We start from the raw sequence: 21,756 nt of genomic DNA, 5'->3' as shown, positions 1-21,756 counted from the left end.
TACAGAGACAATATGGTCGCGTGTGCAACAGTTGTACCATTCAGTTCTGAATTTCTTCATACGTTTCTCGTTAAAATGCAGGACTCAGGCCGTCTTGCAAGCTGGTAACAGTCTTCTAACTTTACTACTTACTATCAGTGGTGGCTGCAGACATTCTTTTGGGTGTTATAGCCGGCCGTTGTGGCCGAGAGGTTCAGGCGTTTCAGTCTGGAACCGCGCTGCTGCTACGGTCGCAGGTTCGAATCCTGCCTCGGGCATGGATGTGTGTGATGTCCTTAGGTTAGTTAGGTTTAAGCAGTTCTAAGTCTAGGGGACTGATGACCTCAGATGTTAAGTCCCATAGTGCTCAGAGCCATTTGATCCATTTTTGGGTATTATAAGCGCCAAATAACAAAGCACATGGCGAAAAGGAAACGCAACAGTTATGTTAGCCGCCGTAATTGTCGTCCACAGAGCGATATGTCAACGGGGAACAAAACAGAAGGCGCGACCGACACTTTCTGTGGTTGATGATTGCTATGGTAGCTCTCGTGTAAGCAATGAACTGTCAATCTCTTTCTTGCTCTGATCCGGGTATAGTTCTGGGATCTTTCCACTGTCGCTTCTGCAATTAAGTAATGGTATGTTAATATTCTCTTTCTCCAGTCTGCTATGACAAATACTACTCCTGCATTTAATGGAGCTTAACCAAGTAGGTAAGAGCGCCACCTGCGAAGCACAGGTTTCAGTTTTGAGCCCCAGTCCAGCATGCAGATTTAAATGACCACAAATATCTGGAGCTGCCATTAATTGTTCTGAAAGCAAAGGTTACGATTTCGATGATAGAAATGAAATATACACAGAATATGGTTAAGCCTTTTAATAGTTGAAGGATAATTTTGTTTTACATTAAAGGAAATTGGTTGCGAGGTGTTATTTTCCGTCGGCCGAAGCAGGAATCGGCCCGAGTGGGGAAGGTGAGGGCTCGCAGCTGAACTGATCGTTGGCGCCCACGTACGTCGACATCACACGCAGCTCACCGGCCTCCGTCACGTACAGCGCGTACGCCTTCGGACTCGAGAAGCCGCCTGGGTATCGAGGTCCCGACAGCTGTAAACAGACAACCTGTGTTACAAGCACGTCTGAACTCCGCAAGTTACCGTACGGTCTACATCAGTCTACATACAGCATCAGCCTCCCCCACCCCTCTCCCCTAGCCTTTTCCATTCGCAGAGTTAGACTGTCTACACCCCTCTGTATGGTTCCGAATTGAGATTGTGCCGTCTACGTACAGCGATCAGCCAGAACATTACGACCACCTACGTAATAGCCGGTATGTCCATCCTTGGCACGGATAACGGCGGTGACGCGTCGTGGCACGGAAACAATGACGCCTTGGTAGGTCGCTGGAGGGAGTTGGTACCACATCTACATACAGGTAACCCAATTCCTGTAAATTCTGGGGAGGGGGGCGATGAGTTCTGACGCAGATGTGCTCGATCGGGTTCAGATCTGGCGAGTTGGAGGGCCAGCACATCAATTGGAACTCGCCACTGTGTTACTAGAACCACTTCATCATACTTCTGGCCTTGTGAAATCTTGTTGAAAAATACCACTGCCGTTGGGAAACACGATCGTCATGAAGAGATGTACGTCATCTGCAACCAGTGGCCGGCCGGGGTGGCCGAGCGATTCTAGACGCTACAGTCTGGAACCGCGCGACCGCTAGGGCCGCAGGTTCGAATCCTGCCTCGGGCATGGATGTGTGTGATGTCCTTAGGTTAGTTAGGTTTAAGTAGTTCTAAGTTCTAGGGGACTTAGGACCTTAGAAGTTAAGTCCCATAGTGCTCAGAGCCATTGGAACCATTTTTGCAACCAATGTACGATACTCCTTGGGCGTCATGGTGCCTTTCACGAGCTCCACTCGGCCCATGGGTACCCACGCGAATAATGGAGCCACCGCCAGATTGTCTCCGTCCTGCAGTACACTTGTCGAGGGGCTGTTCTCTGGAAGACGACGGATTTTCGCCCTCTCATCGGCATAATGAAGGAGGTATAGGGATTCATCAAACCATGCAAAAATCTGCCACTGCGCCAACGTCCAGTGCTGATGCTAACGTGCCCATTTCAATCGCAGTTGCCGATGACATGGTGTTAACAATGCATATAAATGGATCATCGGCTGCGGAGGCCCATTGTTAGGAGTGTTTGGTTCACTGTGTGTTCAGATACACTTGTACTCTACCCGGTACTAAAGTATAATGTTAGGTCTGCCACAGTTCGTCGCCTGTCCTGTTTTACCAGTCTGCCCAACCTACGACGTCCGACATCTGTACATGAGCGGTGGCCGCCCAACCTCACAACGTCTGGACGTTGTTTCGCCACGTGTTGAAGAGTCTCACAGCCTTGGAAGAGAAAACTATGCAAAACTATTCCACCTGGTGAGCAAGATGCATTAAGATAGACGAATTACGCATAGACTTTAAGAATAACATAGTAACCTAAATTCCAGGCCCGCCCGGTTACCTGTTCGGTCTAACGCAGTGCTTTCTGAGCGCGAAGGCGTGCCAGCCCCCGGCACGATTCCGCCCGGCGGATTAGTGTCTAGGTTCGGTGTGCCGGCCAGTCTGTGGATAGTTTTTAAGGCGGTTTTCCATCTGCATCGACGAATGCGGGGTGGTTCCTCTTATTCTGCCTCATTTACACTGTCAGCGATTGCTGCACAAATACTGTCTCCATGTACGCGTACACCATAATTACTATACCACGCAGACTCTACAACACAACTCGTCTGGTATGAGACGTTCCCGGTGGGTCCATTGGGGGCCGAACTGCACAATAACCCTGGGTTCGGCGTGGGGCGGTGGTGGGGTGAGTGGACTGCTGTAGCCTGTTGTGGGGTTGTGTACAACTGAGGGCTACGGCGGTAACGAAACCTCTCCGTCGTTTCTAGGTCCCCAGTTCAATACAACCTAAATTCCAAAAATGGCAGGAAGGTCATGACAGGTTTGAATACTACCGAACCATCTATACCTACATATCATTTTCCGAACGAGTGAGTTAGTATTACATTTTTCCAAATTGTTGTTTGTGAGATACAGAAAATTATCAATAGCTCCATAAATAATGGTTTACGTGAAAAACGGTCCATAACTCTTCGAATGCATTCAGCATTATCCGTACATAGTTTGCTTTTCGATAAGCATCACGCTTTTTTTGTTTTTTAGTTAGCTAAGCACTTACAAATTTGCGTCGGTGCATTTCTTCAAGAACGCAGGATGTTGTTTGTACGTACTTCTCCGCTTCAGATTTGGAATTGTCACTCTGTCTGGCACATTCATCGACCTAAAAAAAGCAAACAAATGATGAAAGATAAAGAAAGTTGTTTCAGAAATTTTCATAATTTCTCAAACAAGGCGCACATGTACATAAGTTATTGTTCGTCACACTTACCAGATGCAACATGTCCCGCTTCCTAACGCATTTTTCAAAATCGCAGAATACATTCGACTGTCCGCTTTGACTGCCTGTAGCATCTCCGATCTGAAAATGAAAGAAAAAATGGGATGAAGCAGTCACTTTTACATTCTTACAGAGCATCAAGGTAGGGTAATGTTAAAGCGCGTTGGTCTCTCGCGTCGTGTTTCAACTCACGGGAAAGTTTTCAACAGCAGCACACGTTAGATCGTCACCTAATTATAATGTCCAAGGCAAATTAATATTTGTGGAGTGATTAAAAACGACCGTTTTCTTGCCACTCGTTTACAAATTGGGACTGCTGAAGCGTGAAAGAGACGTTTGGATTTAATTTCTCCTTTTACTGCGAGAAACTACGTACAAGACTCTCGCAAGAATAAACCTAACACTACTGTTCGTGAATAATTCAAGCATATTGAAGCTAAGTTGACTATCGACGTGACAGTTATATAGAGCTACAGAGCTATAGAAGATGCACGGGCTAAACAGCGATTCGGAACTGCCTCATTACGGGTATGTTGTGCATAAACATTACCTTAAAGGGCAGTTTAGACTCGGTGAACTTTATATATTGTTATCATTATGAAAATAATTTATTGACTCACCACTGCCTGACATTCTGCATAGGACGTACCATTCAAGTAGTCCCTGGCGCACTTTTTGAGTTCATCGTATGCATCTGGTACCTGTAATTAAAAAGTAATTAAAATACAGCTGTAGTTCTTCTCCGAAAAACATGGGAAAACATAACTATTTATCTTATTTGTAAGGAAATATGATTTGTCTATTTCGCCTGAAGTAAAAGAAAGCGAAACAAAATGATAAATTTCTGAAACATATATTTGAAACCGGAGTGGATCATATGGCCTCGACCGCGCGGGGTAGCCGCGGCTCCCCCCGTAGGAGGTTCGAGTCCTCCCTCGGGCATCGGTGTGTGTGTTGTTCTTGGAGTAAGTTAGTTTAAATTAGATTAAGTAATGTGTAAGCCTAGGGACCGATGACCTCAGCAGTTTGATTCCATAGGAACTTACCACAAATTTCCAAAAAATTCATATGGCCTCAAATTTCCGTGAAAGGGAAGACGAGCAGTAGAAGAAGAAGTTTGATTCAGCTACAGCAAAGGATGTCGCGAGCACTGAACGGAGTAGCTGGAAGGAAGTTTAATAAAAGTCAGTAGAAATGGTTTTTCTGCTAGATCAATGTATGTAACTTGAATCTGCTGGTTGAATGTTCGCCTATTAGAAGGTCGGTGTCGTCCTATGGCAGAATGAAACCAATACCGGAAGGTACGCTTCGTCCGCAATTTTAACCTGTGGGGACATCAGGGGAACTGGAAGAAGAACTTTTCTGTTGATACATCATTTTATGTTGACCCCCAACTGTCATAGAGACAACTGCTGTAACGGATGGACTGTTCTCCGCCCACGGTGTTCATTAACACGGAGTTTTTTGTCTTAACTGTCAGGATACAAAAGTGATGCACCGTTTCAGTACCATATTTATACATGACATTGAGAAAGAAAGATGAGATGAGACAAATTTCATGGTGATTATTAGGTTATTAGATATTACATATTAGTAGATCATTAATTTAGGAACATTTGCACAACAGGGAACCAGTGACACACGAGGCAGCTAACTGGACCAATTCATCCATTCTTGCCCTGAACATACTTATTTGAGTCTGCTGATACCAGGACGCATTAGAAGTAGAAAGCGCAATGAATAATTAGATATTACATGCAGATTAAATTTATTTCATATAAACGTTTGTGATAAAAATGGCTCTGAGCACTATGGGACTTAACATCTATGGTCATCGGTTCCCTAGAACTTAGAACTACTTAAACCTAACTAACCTAAGGACATCACACAACACCCAGTCATCACGAGGGAGAGAAAATCCCTGACCCCGCCGGGAATCGAACCCAGGAACCCGGGCGTAGGAAGCGAGAACGCTACCGCACGACCACGAGCTGTGGACGTTTGTGATATATCACGCAGCAATTTCATAATTTATATAGCATATTCTAGAAATACAATAAACTAGTATACCTCTCTTTTTTCTGTCGTAGAAAACACACTTTTCCACAGCCACTAGAAGAGCAACACTTGCGTATGATCACAAATAAATAAAAACTATGTAAATAAATGTTCGTTAATACACAAAGGAGAGAATACTATTTATAGTTTGTAATATTATCTCGTAGAAGGCAGAATGTTATTTTTTTGTTAGAAAGAGGTCACATTTTTCGTGTCTGTCAAGCTGTATACACTACCTGCCTCATCCTGGCGTAGCGCGCGAAACAGCCGTAGCACGCGTCATTGGTCGTGGATTCTGTGCACAGCGGCTGCACTAGGTCGTCGAACAGCAGGCTGCCAACACACAAGCAAAGCGTTACTTTGTTAGCCACTTCCTTACGAGTGCAATAAAAACAGTGCGAATTCCCACACGTGACAGGCCTGTAGAGGTGAAGCTACACTAGTATCCACAAACTAGGGAAAATTATTTTACTAATCATTCACTATCATCAAGACGGTAAAGCAGGTTATATATGGCACTTCAATTCGGAAACAATCTTCTATATAAACAATACATAAGTACAGATGAACGTAGCGAAAATACCTACAAAAAATTACGTTACTGTAATCTGCCGGTCTATGTAAAGCCGGCGCCAGAACCGAAAACCTTTCGCTCTAATAAAGTTAAAAAAGCCACACTAATTCAAACACAAATAACCAATAAAAGAAAATTCAAAACAATGAAACTAATAACCTTCAAAGTCATAATTAAAAGAATAATCTTTTAGGCCTTAGTAAAAATTTACATGCGGCATTCGGCGATCGCAGAGCAAGTGCCCACCAAATTCTGAATAGGCGAGGTATTTACCGAGGTGTCGATGAGTACTCGCCAGATTTCTGGAGAATGTCTAATGAAGATTTTATCACCTGCTTTCTGAAGTCCAATCAATGACCAATAAGAAAAATACGAAGTCGAGAAGATAGGTAGCTGTTACAAGCTATGGTACCTATTACAAGCTTTGACGAAGCGTAATAGGGCTTTGGCAATAAAAAATATGGTAAATAAAATAGTATTTTATTGAAGTCATTGGTCATAAACACTAGGAGTCCACAGCAGCCATAAAATCTTCGTAGGCAGGATAAAACTGTAGAAAATATAGACCTTTTCGTAAGAAATTCGATGCACTCAATATCACAGAAATCATTGCAGTTAGTGAGACTGTACAAGGACCATGAAAATCCTGTTCTCGTTTACTTCAGGCCATTAGTTTGGTCAGAATAGACTTTTTTTTTAACTTTTTTGGAAATTATTTAGATTGAATAATGGTAAGGAGAGGTGCCAACAGTACTTTTTCCTCGATCCATGTCTGACAGGGAGAACCGCCCACCACACACTGTACAGTGGATTGTGCAGTATACGTATCCCGACGTAGAAACATGTAAGTGATAAAATGAATCATTCAAATCAGAAGATTATGAATGATAAGTTCAAAATCAAAGAATTTACCAATGGAAGAAAATAACAGCCCTGAAACACAAATTAACATAAATTTGAAGGCATAATTTTTTACATAAATGTTTTGATTACGTTCTCACAAGAGTGAATACAATAACGAATAGTTAGGTTAATGAATGATTGCTCACCCGGAATGCTTGTGAGCAGGGGCGATGGGTGGACGAGATTCACGAACATGTATAAACTATTATTCGTCCAGTTTGATATGGCACCAAAGACCAACACAATGGGAGAATGGGAAGCACCCAACATGAGTAGAGGATGAAGGCAGTTTCCAGAACAATTCTAGGGCCCCGGTGCAGATTAAAATACTTATCACAGATCATTTTCGATTCCATATGTGGTAAAAAGAGGTGAAGGAATAGAGAAGCATAAAATCAGTGTCGCATTGATGCCTAATTATAAGGATAAGAGTCATACTGTAGTGAGATAAAGCAAAACTGGCCACTTTACTTTGGAGTTTTGTTTCACTTCAAGAGACTGAGACTGTAAAGAGCGCAGTAAATATTACATGCTTCAAAGGCCTGGTTGGAAGGGAAAAGAAGACAGTGTGTGTGTGTGTGCGTGCAGCAGAAGAGGTCAGAGACAAAATATTTTGTAACAGAGGCATTAATGCTGTGATGCTGCCAGTAGGTAGGATGCATGCTGACTCCGTTCCCTTGTGGAGGACTGCCTGTGAAGTTTCTCTGGAAGGGATAGCAGGTGCAGCCTTCTTGGCACATCTGAGTGCAAGGCTTGTATCTACAAAACCCAGATGCAGTGAGATAGACTGCAAAATTTTACTTCAAACTACACTACTGCTGTACTGTAGATACATGTATATTCAGTACAGAAAGTAAAGTAAGTAGAGTCCTTTGCTAATGGAGACTGATTCGGATGAAACAGCACTTTTCATATAACAAAAAGACTTGAAGACATTACATGTCATAGAGAGATTTCCACTAACAGCTGCTTGAGACATGAGGCAACTGGCTAAACTTCCACAAAGTGTACCTGACCCAGTACTGTACTAATAAGAGAAAGACATGAAACATCAACACAAATACTGATGCATTACCTACCGTTTGAGTCGATTACTCTACTCAATAACTGAGACACATTTGTGGAAAGTTGATGCAGACAGAAGGTCATCATTCTTAAATATTACAAGTACATTACGTTCAACATAGTACAAGATATAAAATGTTGATTCAGCCATTTTAACTGACCTCTTTCTACCACCTTGAATTTTTTAAGCAACACTTGTTGGCTAAATCCCCCATTTTGGAAGAAATATGGCAATGCTGCATGTGAGAAGAGAGAGGGGGAGGTGGTAGGAGAGGAGGGGGTGACCTTGAAGAGGGAAGGTGGAGAAGGCGACATTGTGGGTGGGGGGAGGGGGCAGGGAGGGGTCAGATCCTCATGACACTTGTTGTTGGGTGGCCCTGAACTGTCCTGGAAATCACCTTCATCCTTTACTAACTTGGGTGCTAGGTCAGCAGCTACTCGACTTTCAATGACCACTCAGTCTCATATGTGACAGCGCCTTAAGCTATACTTAATTTAATGTATGGCAAGAAAGGGACAGTGAGCCACTGTCAACGATAGACCGTTTCAGGCAACCAGTGTAGCACACTACACTTGGCACTGTGAGACCAGTTTTTTACGTCAGGTGATAGAGTGTATTCAGAATTAAAATATATGCTCAGGCGCACGAAAAATCTTGCCAACCCCCGGAGACATCACGCTAATACATTGTAACACCACCTCTAGCCTTGATATCAGCCTCATTATGACAAAGAGGAGAATTCAAAAGTTTCTTCATGTACTACATATCCAGCTGAAGCTGCTCATTGATGATCAGATCACATAGAGCTACCAAACTGCGGAGATGTTGATTGCTACATTTCATCCTCCATTCCCAGTTGTTCTAGACATTTTACATGGGATTAAGATCAGGTGATCTGGCGAGCCAGATGAGGTGTAGTAGGGATCTTGAGTGTTAGACAGCCCAAGAATGTACACGTGCAGCCCTATGAACACAGCTGCTAGCGTCTTGGAAGATGGGAGTGTTTTCAGAAAACTCATCATGAAGATATAGAAGAAAGGGCAAAATCGAAAATGTTGAAATAAACACAATAGACTCTTTTTATGGTCACTGTTCACACGCCAAGTTAAATGACTGCCAGTAGTACACCATTCCCTGTAGACATGTTAGACAGCCCGCATTGATGCACAAACATATCGGCCAGTTTCAATCATTGGTGTTCATGGGCACATCTAAACACAACAGCTCCGTTCTGCCCTTCTGTCATGCCTCCACTTCGACACATCTTACTGCACTTACTTCCATACAACCGACTGGCACGAATATACCTCACTGTCCTGACTTACGCCAGCGTTTGACGAGTACATGACAGCCTGGTGCCAACTGAACGTCATATACAGCTCTCCAAAGCGACTAGTGTGTTCTTCTAAGGGTGTGACTAACGTTTTTTCTGGTGAGCTTATATCAAAATGGAGCAGTCTTCTTACACAGTAATAACCACGGATGAAAATAGACGCTAATAACAGAAACAACACAAAAAAGACTGCCAGTCGTACATACTATAGTCAGGGAGACCATGAGGTATAATTTCAGTTGCCTTATTAAAAAAAAAGTATGTACATACAAAACCCCCTCTCGTCGCTCACCAATTTACAAAGCCCATCACAAGTAACATATGTCCTTACAGTAGTTTCAAAATCTATTACATTAACCTAGCGAATGATAGTTAAAAGATTATTAACAAATCACTATTGACAGCAAAAAGTAAAATAATGGCAGTACGTACATAGCCCAACATCAACAAAACAGGGAAAAAAGCAATGGTTTCATTTTAGGCCTAGAGCCTGATAATGTAAACATACAGGGCGTCCCAGGAAGAAATGTCAACATGCAGTGATATGACAGGAACGAGCATTCGAAACAAATAGTCTAGAAAACTTCGGTTCTTCGATACTGTGAAACAAATCTCTTCTACTGTAAGCTCTTCGCTTTCCATATTTTAGGAGTACGGTACCAAACAAGAATAAAATTGTATAGTAAACGTGGTCTCTAAAATGCATACCTTAAGAGCTATGAACACTTGTTCAGTAGAAGATTAAACAGTGGAATATCCAGGATGCAATATAACAATTGTATGAAAAGGGAAGTTGCTACTCACCATATAGCGGAGATGCTGAGTCGCAGATAGGCACAACAAAAAGACTCTCACAATTAAAGCTTTCGGCCACTAAGGCCTTCGGCAACAAACACGACACACACACACACACACACACACACACACACACACACACACCTGTTCAGAAGTCAATTTTTTGCAATAAGTTTTGAGAGTGGATTAACAGAAGACAGAGAAACGTTAAGATGGTGGTTTTAGTGCTTCAGGTGGTGTACACAAGGAACAAACATGTAACAGTGTCAGAAAAGTATTTCTTTGACATATTGTTCAACTCGCATGTCATATTGGCTTCAATGGCGGTTATGTTGTCAAGGCGTTGATCTTCCATGTGAATTTCTGTTTTTGCATATCAGATAAGTCTAGTTTCAGTTGCCTGAGACTGCAGTCGTATGTGTGATTTGCGTTTGCGAGACTGTCTCTCTCTCTCTCTCTCTCTCTCTCTCTCTTGTGTGTGTGTGTGTGTGTGTGTGTGTGTGTGTGTGTGTGTGTCTATTTTTGAAGAATGCCTTACTGGCTGAAAGCTTTATTTGTGACAGTCTTTTTGTTGTGCCTATCTGCAACTCAGCATCTCCACTATATGGTGAGTAGCAACTTTCCTTGTTATAATATTGTTCAGTAGAAGAGACGTGTTTTACAGTATCGAAATCGAAATGCTCATAGGTCTTAAGGTATGCACTTTAGAGCCCATGTTTACTAGATTTTTACTTCGAATACGTTTTCCTATCATATCCTTGAATAATGACCATTCCTCCTAGGACACCCTGCGTACGTAATGTACCATGGATAAATCCTGATTTGTTGCAGATGACAAACTGGAGCAAGAAATATCAGCTGTAGGGGAGAGAGTTGTATCTCCAGATACTTTTCTGACTTTTGCCTCTTTTCGAGGCCAATAATAGAGTTGTAATATTTTTATTCTATTTTTAAATAATAGGATTCACTTTTTGCATAATTCAGTCTTTTTCCGAAATTACAAAAATTACTCTGGGAATGTATTTTTTTCCAAATTCCCCTCTTCAATTTGAACCCGACACGCTTCTTTCCTTTACCATATTGACGATTCCTTAACGTCACAAGATGAGTGTTATCAATTAGTCTCATCTTTTAGTCCGATCGTACTATAAATTTCTTTTACCTCCATTTCGATGTAGTATCTCTTCATCTAATCTTCGGCCACTTCTGTGGCACCAAATTTCAAAAGCTTCTACCTTCTTCTTGTCTGAACTCTTTACCGTCCATGTTTGGTTCCATACAAGGCTACACACTCCCGAAAAATACCTCCAGCAAATATCTCATAATATTTAATTTACATTCACTGTCAACAATTTTCTCTCTTTTAGAAACTTTTCCTTTGCTATTGACAGTATGCATTTTATATCCTTTCTGCTTCGGTCACTGTCAGTTATCCTGCTCGCCGAACAGCAAAACTCTCGGCAAATCAAATATAGAAGATGAATAATTTTCTCGTCAGTCCAATATTTAAAGCAACATTTTAAAAATCGAGTCACAGCCTGACGTCAGAACCACTACTTAAATGCAGTAGAACGTTTATATGGAGCCGAACGCCGTTTGCGGAAGATAAAATCTGGCAGCCAAAATCGCATTTCTAGAATCGCTATTGGAGTGCAAAATTGTTAAAGTTTCTGTAAAAGAAGGAAAGAAGATTAGCGTTTAACGTCCCGTCGTCAACGAGAAGAACACAATCTCGGATTAGGAAAAGATGGCGAAGGAAGTCGGCTGTGCCATTTTCAAAAGAACCATCCGGATTTGGCTCGAATTTTGTTTAATAATTTATCTGACGATTGGCCAGCACAAGTCGCTGGCATTGTCAGAGATTCACACACTTGCTCGCCACCAGCAATGTCTGTCAGTCGCGCTGATGAAACTTCAGAAAGATCGTAATGAAATTAAATACGGGTCCACCTTTCTGCTAGTACACAATTATTGTTTTGCTTTAATACACAAACATGTTCCACCACAGTTGTGGCATCCTCAGTGGGCTTTTCTCTTTTATTGTATACAGGGTGTTACAAAAAGGTACGGCCAAACTTTCAGGAAACATTCCTCACACACAAAGAAAGAAAATATGTTATATGGACATGTCTCCGGAAAAGCTTACTTTCCATGTTAGAGCTCATTTTATTACTTCTCTTCAAATCACATTAATCATGGAATGGAAACACACAGCAACAGAACGTGCCACCGTGACTTCAAACATTTTGTTACAGGCAATGTTCAAAATGTCCTCCGTTAGCGAGGATACGTGCATCCACCCTCCGTCGCATGGAATCCCTGATGCACTGATGCAGCCCTGGAGAATGGCGTATTGTATCACAGCCGTCCACAATACGAGCACGAAGAGTCTCTACATTTGGTACCGGCGTTGCGTAGACAAGAGCTTTCAAATGCCCCCATAAATGAAAGTCAAGAGGGTTGAGGTCAGGAGAGCGTGGAGGCCATGGAATTGGTCCGCCTCCACCAATCCATCGGTCACCGAATCTGTTGTTGAGAAGCGTACGAACACTTCGACTGAAATGTACAGGAGCTCCATCGTTCATGAACCACATGTTGTGTCGTACTTGTAAAGGCACATTTTCTAGCAGCACAGGTAGAGTATACCGTATGAAATCATGATAACGTGCTCCATTGAGCGTAGGTGGAAGAGCATGGGGCCAAATCAAGACATCACCAACAATGCCTGCCCAAATGTTCACAGAAAATCTGTGTTGATGACGTGATTGCACAATCGCGTGCGGATTCTCGTCAGCCCACACATGTTGATTGTGAAAATTTACAATTTGATCACGTTGGAATGAAGCCTCATCCGTAAAGAGAACATTTGCACTGAAATGAGGATTGACACACTGTTGGATGAACCATTCGCAGAAGTGTAACCGTGGAGGCCAATCAGCTGCTGATAGTGCCTGCACACGCTGTACATGGTACGGAAACAACTGGTTCTCTCGTAGCACTCTCCATACAGCGACGTGGTCAACGTTACCTTGTACAGCAGCAACTTCTCTGACGCTGACATTAGGGTTATCGTCAACTGCACGAAGAATTGCCTCGTCCATTGCAGGTGTCCTCATCGTTCTAGGTCTTCCTCAGTCGCGAGTCATAGGCTGGAATGTTCCGTGCTCCCTAAGACGCCGATCAATTGCTTCGAACGTCTTCCTGTCGGGACACCTTCGTTCTGGAAATCTGTCTCGATACAAACGTACCGCGCCACGGCTATTGCCCCGTGCTAATCCATACATCAAATGGGCATCTGCCATCTGCGCATTTGTAAACGTTGCACTGACTGCAAAACCACGTTCGTGACGAACACTAAGCTGTTGATGCTACGTACTAATGTGCTTGATGCTAGTACTGTAGAGCAATGAGTCGCATATCAACACAAGCACCGAAGTCAACATTACCTTCCTTCAATTGGGCCAACTGGCGGTGAATCGAGGAAGTACAGTACATACTGACGAAACTAAAATGAGCTCTAACATGGAAATTAAGCGTTTCAGGACACATGTCCACATAACATCTTTTCTTTATTTGCGTGTGAGGAATGTTTCCTGAAAGTTTGGGTGTACCTTTTGTAACACCCTGTATTGTGTATGTCCTGTGGCTACCAACCGAAATCAGCCACAGGTCATTAACACACCACGCCATCATTGCTGTATTTGGCTTGTCCTGAGCTTCGGCTGGTTTATATTTATTTGTCAAAACTGTTTTTGTATAGATGCAGTGACGTTTCCTCCAGCCCATTTGTGAATCCTGCGTCTTGTTTTGTTACAATGGGTTGCAGATACGTTTCATTGCACAATTTACCTTTGTGTATCCAAGCGACAGCAGCGTAACAAGACGCAGGATTCACGAATGAGTAGGAGAAAACGTCATTCCAACTACATAGAAACAAAAAATACGTTTTTTACGCAGATATAAACCACTGTATTAAAGGTCCATTCCCATCAGTCAGTCTATAAAATTAACGTTTTTACGATTTTTTTGGGGAAAAACAATGAAGCAAGCAACGTAAATCTTTTTGAACATTATTCATTGATTATTGGATATAATCTTCCGATTTATTTAAATAAATTCAGTCAACATTAAGCTCCCCATCCCAGCAATTAAAGTTGCTCTGTCCAAAATGAAGTGTGTCCTGTCAAAGATGTAGTTTTGTCGTGTGTTTTTGGCCACTCTTTTTGCAATCACTAACGAATAAATTAAAATAAAAAATTAGACTATTACTCTTTGCAGACACGTCCGAGGAGTAATTCAGCCAAATTTCAAAAAGAAATCGACATTAGTGTGCACGCAATCCATTACGTCAACTTGAAACACACTTCATCTTAAGCTGACGGAATGGATTACGGGCGCACTAAGAAAGATATCTTTCTGAAATTTGGCAGAATTACTCCTCGGGCATGTCCGCGGGGAGTAGTAGGCTATTTTTTATTTTAATTTATTCATCAGTTATTGGAAATAGCGTGACCAAAAAAAGTCAAAACTATATCTTTGTCTCAAACCTGTGCAGTTTGATATTTTTTTCAAATTTCAAAGAAACTATGTTATTACTATGTGCGCAATATTCTATGTATTAAAGAAATTGTTTTTTGATTACAGATAAGATTTCCAGACTGCAGCACTTCGGTCATGGTCACACCTCATTTTGGACAGAGCAACCTTAGCTCCTGGGATGGAGGGCTTAATGATTACCGAATTTCTTTTAAAAAATCATATGTTGTGCAAGAATCAACAAAAAATGTGCAAAAAGATTTACGTTGATTGCCTCCTTAGTTTTTCCAAAATAGTCGTAAAATCGCTTATTTTAAAGGCTGACAGAGGAGAATGGACCCTTAATTTAGACCTGTGGCTGATTTCAGTTCGCAGTCACAGGATACACACAATGTAAAATGTAAACCCCACTGAGGGTGCCACAACTGTGATGAACCATGCTTGGCTATAAACGCAAAAGAATAATTGTGTAGAACGAGATTTTCACTCTGCAGCGGAGTGTGCGCTGATATGAAACTTCCTGGCAGATTAAAACTGTGTGCCGGACCGAGACTCGAACTCTGGACCTTTGCCTTTCGTGGGCAAGTGCTCTACCAACTGAGCTACCCAAGCACGACTGACGCCTCGTCCTCACAGATTTACTTCTGCCAGTATCTCGTCTCCTACCTTCCAGACTTTACAGATGGTTTGGAAGGTAGGAGACGAGGTACTTGCGGAATTAAAGCTGTGAGGAGAGGACGTGAGTCGTGCTTGGGTAGCTCAGTTGGTAGAGCACTTGCTCACGAAAGGCAAAGGTCCCGAGTTCGAGTCTCGGTCCGGCACACAGTTTTAATCTGCCGGGAAGTTTAATAATTGTGTACTTGCAAAATGGCGGACCTATACCTAATTTCATTATTATTTTCTGAAAGCACGGGAGGAGCTGAAAATTCCAATACGAGAGTCAGAAAAGCATTTAACAAACGTCGGCCGAACATACCGAAGCGAAAGCCAACAGACCGTACGGTACTGAAGCGTTTGGACGAGCAACCAAAAGTGATATTGGACAGTCAGTTTACTAAATACGGTGTTCAGCAGGCCACATGAAGGTCGCGAGTATGAGGAGCCGCAGCGAATACATGCCTGGTGGTGAACTCTGATGCTATAACTGGCCCCTGTGCGTTGAAAGCACTGGCGGAAGCAGCGAGCAACGCAACGGCGCCGGCGAACACTGCAGGTGTGGCGGCCATGGCTGGGACTGTGAGGTAGCGCCCCGCGCCGCCGCTATATACCCACACACACACCCGGATGCGCAACCTTCAGCTTCCGACCTGACGTCACGGCGTTCGCAGAAAAAAGAAGCACGCCCGCTTCGTTACCTGCACTTATACCCTTGAGCCTAGTGTTTTCCCGCGCTGCTCACAGCTCGGCGCCGCCTTTTTTACCGCCACACAATTATTTTCAGACTGAGCAAGAAGGCGCTGTGATTGCGGGTACACTTGGATCCTAGCATAGCCAGGTCAGATCTTCGATGCTCGTGACCCGTTATCTCAGGTATAGGTAAAGATTACGATTATAAATATCTCACACGTAGCTAACCGGACAAAATATTAGAAACAAGCTTACATGAGCAACGGGCCGCTTGACGCTAAGTCATTTTAGTGAAGTGGTGTGCACATTCTAGTCGCTTTTATGGATTAGCGCAGTAACACGTGGAGACGTGACGGAGTGGAAGAAAGGAGTTATCGTGTTTGGGTTCAAAAAATGGTTCAAATAGCTCTGAGCACTATGGGACTTAACTACTGAGGTCATCAGTCCCCTAGAACTTAGAACTACTTAAACCTAACTAACCTAAGGACATCACATACAGCCATGCTCGAGGGAGGATTCGAACCTGCCACCGCAGCGGTCTCGTGGTTCCAGACTGTAGCGCCTAGAATCGCACGGCCACTCCGGCCAGCTCGTGTTTGGGGATGCCCCTGAGCACACCGTGAATGAAGTTGGCCGAATTTTTGGCTTATCAACGCGGACCGACCAACGTATATACAATGAATGGTGTACCACTCGCAGCAATGTAACACAGTGTGAGAAAAGTGGTCGTAATAAGATACTAACGGATAGTGACTGCAGATATGTGTCACGCCTCGTCAGTGACAATCGGTTTCAAACGTGACAGTAATTGCTGCCGTCAGTAAGTGTAGATCCATTTCAAAGAGTTTTGTTGTAGCTGCAAATAGGCCGGAACTTGTTGACAACATCAATATTGAAACGGGGATTAGCGATCATAATTTCATTATAGCAAATATGGCTACGAAAGTTAATAAATCGTCAAGAAGGCTAGAGAAAGTTTTTCTGATAGATAGAGCACATAAGCAGTTGTTAGCATCTCACTCAGACAGTAAATTGAGGTCACTAAGTTTCAGTAAGTTCGGCGAAGTTAAAGCAGATTGTAAACTGCGATCTGGAGAGTTATCTGCCTAGTAAGTGGATTATGGCTGGAAAAGACCCACCATTGTTTAATAACGAAATTCGGAAAATGCTGAGGAAACAGAGGCTGTTGCACTGTCGGTTCAAAAGAGAACGCGCAAATGGCGGTTGGTGAAGGATAGTAGAATTTTGGGCGTCTGTGAAAAGATTTAAGCGTAAAACATACAACAGCTGCCACCGTCATACCGTAGAAAAAGATCTGGCAGGGAAACCGAGAATATTCATATGTAAAACCGCTAAGTGTGTCTAAGGCCTTCATCCAATTGCTCATTGACCAGTCTGATGTTGCAGTTGAAGACAGCAAAACTAAAGACGTTCATACAACATACGATCGTTTGACCAACGAACGTACTCTCGTATGGATGACATAGCAATAAGCATCCCTGGCGTAGAGCAACAACTACGAGAGTTGAAAACAAATGAGCTGAGCTGCCGAGAATTGGTTCAAATGACTCTGAGCACTATGGGACTTAACATCTGGGGTCATCAGTCCCCTAGAACTTAGAACTACTTCAACCTAACTAACCTAAGGACATCACACACATCCATGCCCGAGGCAGGATTCGAACCTGCGACCGTAGCGGTCGCGCGGTTCTAGACTGTAGCGCCTAGAACCGCTCGGCCACTCTGGCCGGCCTGCCGAGAATTCTTCCGGGTCGTATGGTCGTGGTCCATAGAACTCTTCTGTCCCTGACGTTTCCTCCAAAGCTACATTTGACGTCTTCGGAGGTACTCCTGGTTGTGCTGAGTCTTGCCGACTGACGAGCCGGACGTCGAAGAACGGCCTAAATACCGTGGAAAGTGGGCGTGGTCTGGATTTCACGTAATAGCAGAGATAAACCTTGTCATGGATAAATAAGGACAAATAAGTTGCCAGGACCGAATGGAATCTCATTTCAGTTTTACAAGGAGTACTCTACGGCTTTGACCAATTACCTAACTTGCACTTATCGCGAATCTCTCACCCAGCGCTAACTCCCATGCGACTGCAAAAAAGCGCAGGTGACTCCTGTATATACAGGGCGACAATTATTGAACTATATGAAAAAAGCGTAAATTAGTACAAACTACGGCGTGCACGCACTTTATTCAACATGTAAACGTCACTACAGATACTTGGATTTAGGTTATGACATGTTCGATATGCCTGCCATCATTGGCGATGATGTGGCGCAGACGAATAGCGAAATTCTGCATGACCCGCTGAAGTGTCGGAACATCGATGCTGTCGGTGACCTCCTGAATAGCTGTTTTCAGCTCAGCAATGGTTTTGGGGCTATTGCTCTACACCTTTTCTTTAATATAGCCCCACAAAAAGGAGTTGCATGTGTTCAGATCTGGAGAATATGGCGGCCAATCGAGGCCTATGCCAGTCCCCAAAGTGCTCCTCCATGACATCAAACACTCTCCTGCTTCGATAGGGTCGAGCTCCGTCTTCCATGAACCACATCTTGTCGAAATCAGGGTCACTTTTGATAATGAGGATGAAATCATTTTCCAAAACTTCACGTACCGTTCGCTAGTCCCGTGCCATGAAGGAATATTACACCGATTATTCCGTGACTGGAAATTGCACACCACATAGTCACCCGTTGATGGTGAAGAGACTTCTCGCGGTTTCTCAGTCCCCCAAATGCACCAGTTTTGCTTGTTGACGAACCCATCCAAATGAAAGTGGGCTTCGTTGCTAAACCAAAGAACAATCCGCATATTAATTCCCATAACGCCCCGCGGCCAAATGTGCAGTTTGAACGGCGTAACGCAAACGGTTCAGAAGTTATGACGGTTTTATTTCGTATAGTTTAATAAATGTCACCCTATAAGAAGCTTAAAGGGATGTACCCGCAGAATTACAGAGCAATATCCCTAACATCGGTTTGCTACAGAATCCTTGAACATATTCTCAGTTCGAATATACTGTAATATACTGCCTTGAGACGGAAAAGCCTCTGCCCACGAATCAGCACGGTTTTATAAATCTATAAATATGGAATCTGCCTGTTGAGCAAGGGCAACCCGAGTTTGGCACGGTGCCTCACAGTAGACTTTTAATGAAGGTACGAGCATATGGAATAGGTGCCCAGATATGCGAGTGGCTCGAAGATTTCTTAAGCAATGGAACTCAATATATTGTCCTAGACGACGATTGTTCATCAGAAACAAGGATATCGTAAGGAATGCCCCAGGGAAGTGGGATAGAATCGTTATTCTATATATATAAATGATCTCGGTAGCAATCCTCGATTGTTTGCTAATGACTGTGTCATGTACGGGAAGGTGTCGAAATTAGGTGACTGTAGGAGGAGCCAAGATGACTTAGACAAAATTTCTAGTTGCTGTGATTAGAGGCAGCTAGCTCTAAATGTACAAAAATGTAAGTTAATGCGGATGAGCAGGAAAAAAAACTAGTAATGTTCGGGTACAGCATTAGTAGCGTCCTGCTTGGCATAGACATCTCGTTTAAATATATGGGCGTAACGTTGTAAAGCGATATGAAATAGAAGGAGCATGCCAGTATTGTGGTAGGGAAGGTGAATGATCGACTTCGGTTTATTGGGAGAATATTAGGAAGGAGTGGTTCACCAGTAAAGGGGACCGCATATAGGACTCTGGTGCGACATATTCTTGACTACTCCTCGAGTGTTTGGGATCCGTACCAGGTCGGATTGAAGGAATACATCGAAGCAATTCAGAGGCGGTCTGCTACATTTGTTACCGGTAGGTTTGAACAACACGTAAGTATTGCGGAGATGCTTCGGGAACTCAAACGGGAATCCCTGGAGCGAAGGCGACGTTCTTTTCGAGGAACACTCTTGAGAAAATTTAGAGAACCGGCAACTGAAGCTGTCTGCCGCCAACATACATTCCGCGTAATCACCACGAAGATGAGATATCAGAGATTAGGACTCATACAGTGGCATATACTCAGCAGTTCTAATTGCCAGTGGAAATGACTAGTAGTGGTACGGAGTACCCCACCGCTACGTGCAATACGGTGGCTTGAGTGTATTTATGTAGGTGTAGCAGTCGTGTATGGAGTGCTCATGACCACACCGTGAATGAATTTTCCCGATTTTCAGTGTATCAACGCATCTACACAGAATGGTGCACCACTCGCAGCATTGTAACAGGGTGTAAGAAAAGTGGTCGTAATAAGATCTTAACGGATAGGGTCTGCAGACATGTGCCACACCTCGTTAGTGGCAATCTGTTTCAACCCCGACAGGAATTGCTGCTCTCAGTGAGTGCAGATCCATTTCAAACAGTCTCCGAGTGAACATTACGAAGGAAGCTGCGTACAATAGACATTTTCAGCTGGATATGTCGCAACAGTTCATTAATGACAGTGGTACATAGTCTGAACGTCTTCAGTGGGCCAAACAACCAAGAAACTGGACGGTAGCTGACTAGACCCGTATACTGTGGTCCAAATAGTAGAGATTTTTCATTTGAAAAAATGAATCAAGGTGGCATGTGCACCGACGACACAACGAATTGTTTAACCCACAGTGTTTGAAGGGCGTAGTTCAGGCTAAAGGTGGTTCTGGGATGTTTTTGGTTTTTTTGTCCTCCCATGATTTCGATCCCATTCATTCGACTTACCGTGATTACGAACCACGGCAATTATAAAAACATTTTAAGTGACTAAGTGCTGCCGTTTAACGCGCTGAGTGTGGAAATAGTAGTTCAGACTGCAGGCTGTTCTGTGTTATTTTGGGGGTCATTTTCGTAGCATGACTTGGGGCGACTTATTTAGGTTTTCATGAACTCGGATGTTTGTCTCAAAAATTTCGGTCACCAACTGCTGTCCTATCTTCTGCATCCTCATGATGATTATGTTGTGGACACTCCCGCCTTCCAAGATGACAACAACCGTTTTCACAGGGCTCCACACATACATTCTTGGCTCAACCGACAGTCAGTCACCATAAGCCACCTCGACTTGTGGGCTAAACCAACCGATCTTAATCTCTTGGGAAATGTCTGGTATAATTTGGAACAGAGTATGAAGTGTAGCTGTCAACATCTTCCATCTATCTAACGTCCGCCCCGATAGCTGAAAGGCACCGGGACGGTAGCTCAGCGTGTTCGGTCAGAGGGTTAGCTGCCCTCTGTAATAAAAAAAATGAGTTAATCGATTAACAACGAACTTAAACGGATGTCTTACGACGTCCGCCAAGAGTAGATGCAACGAACAAAATGAGATCTTTTAAACAAAAACAAAAAATGGTCAGCGTGACGGACTGCTGCCCTAAGGGACCCGGGTTCGATTGCCGCTGGGTCGGGGATTTTCTCCGCTCAGGGACTGAGTGTTGTGTTGTCTTCATCAACATTTCATCCTCATCCGGCGCGCAGGTCGCCCAGTGTAGCATCGAATGTAATAAGACCTGCACCAAGGCGGCCGGACTTGCCCGTAAGGGACCTCCCAGCCAATGACGCCAAACGCTCATTTCCATTTCCATCTATTTACCAGTTGCATACATACGCCGCAAGCCACCATATGGTGCATGTCGAAAGGTACTTTATACCACCATTTGTCATTTCCTTTACTGTTCCGTTCACAAATAGAGCGAGGGAAAAAACAAC

General features: G+C 43.4%; 1 protein-coding gene across 1 annotated transcript; it reads right to left on the bottom strand.

The window, feature by feature from the left end:
• Positions 1-844: 844 nt before the first annotated feature.
• On the bottom strand, positions 845-15,945 carry LOC124722280. Its single transcript, XM_047247467.1, has 6 exons — positions 15,826-15,945; positions 5,736-5,832; positions 4,062-4,142; positions 3,433-3,522; positions 3,223-3,324; positions 845-1,089 (listed from the first exon to the last, which is right to left on the bottom strand). The coding sequence occupies exons 1-6, from the start codon at positions 15,930-15,932 to the stop codon at positions 913-915; spliced, it is 654 nt and encodes a 217-aa protein (XP_047103423.1). The 5' UTR covers positions 15,933-15,945; the 3' UTR covers positions 845-912.
• Between the last annotated feature and the right edge of the window lie 5,811 nt (positions 15,946-21,756).

Source organism: Schistocerca piceifrons, chromosome X (genome assembly GCF_021461385.2).
Source record: "Schistocerca piceifrons isolate TAMUIC-IGC-003096 chromosome X, iqSchPice1.1, whole genome shotgun sequence".
In the NCBI taxonomy this organism is placed as follows: Eukaryota; Metazoa; Arthropoda; class Insecta; order Orthoptera; family Acrididae; genus Schistocerca; species Schistocerca piceifrons.
The sequence above is the reverse complement of the archived record's forward strand: the minus strand, read 5'-3'. Positions and strand labels throughout refer to the sequence as shown.

Bases quoted from the DNA above. Each gene is read 5' to 3' on its own strand.
- LOC124722280 (XM_047247467.1), bottom strand. From the start codon at position 15,932: ATGGCCGCCACACCTGCAGTGTTCGCCGGCGCCGTTGCGTTGCTCGCT. The intron at 4,143-5,735 runs GTAGTGTATACA...TTTTAATTACAG, and splicing joins GCTACGCCAGGATGAGGCAG to GTACCAGATGCATACGATGA. The intron at 3,523-4,061 runs GTGAGTCAATAA...TTTCATTTTCAG, and splicing joins ATGCAGAATGTCAGGCAGTG to ATCGGAGATGCTACAGGCAG.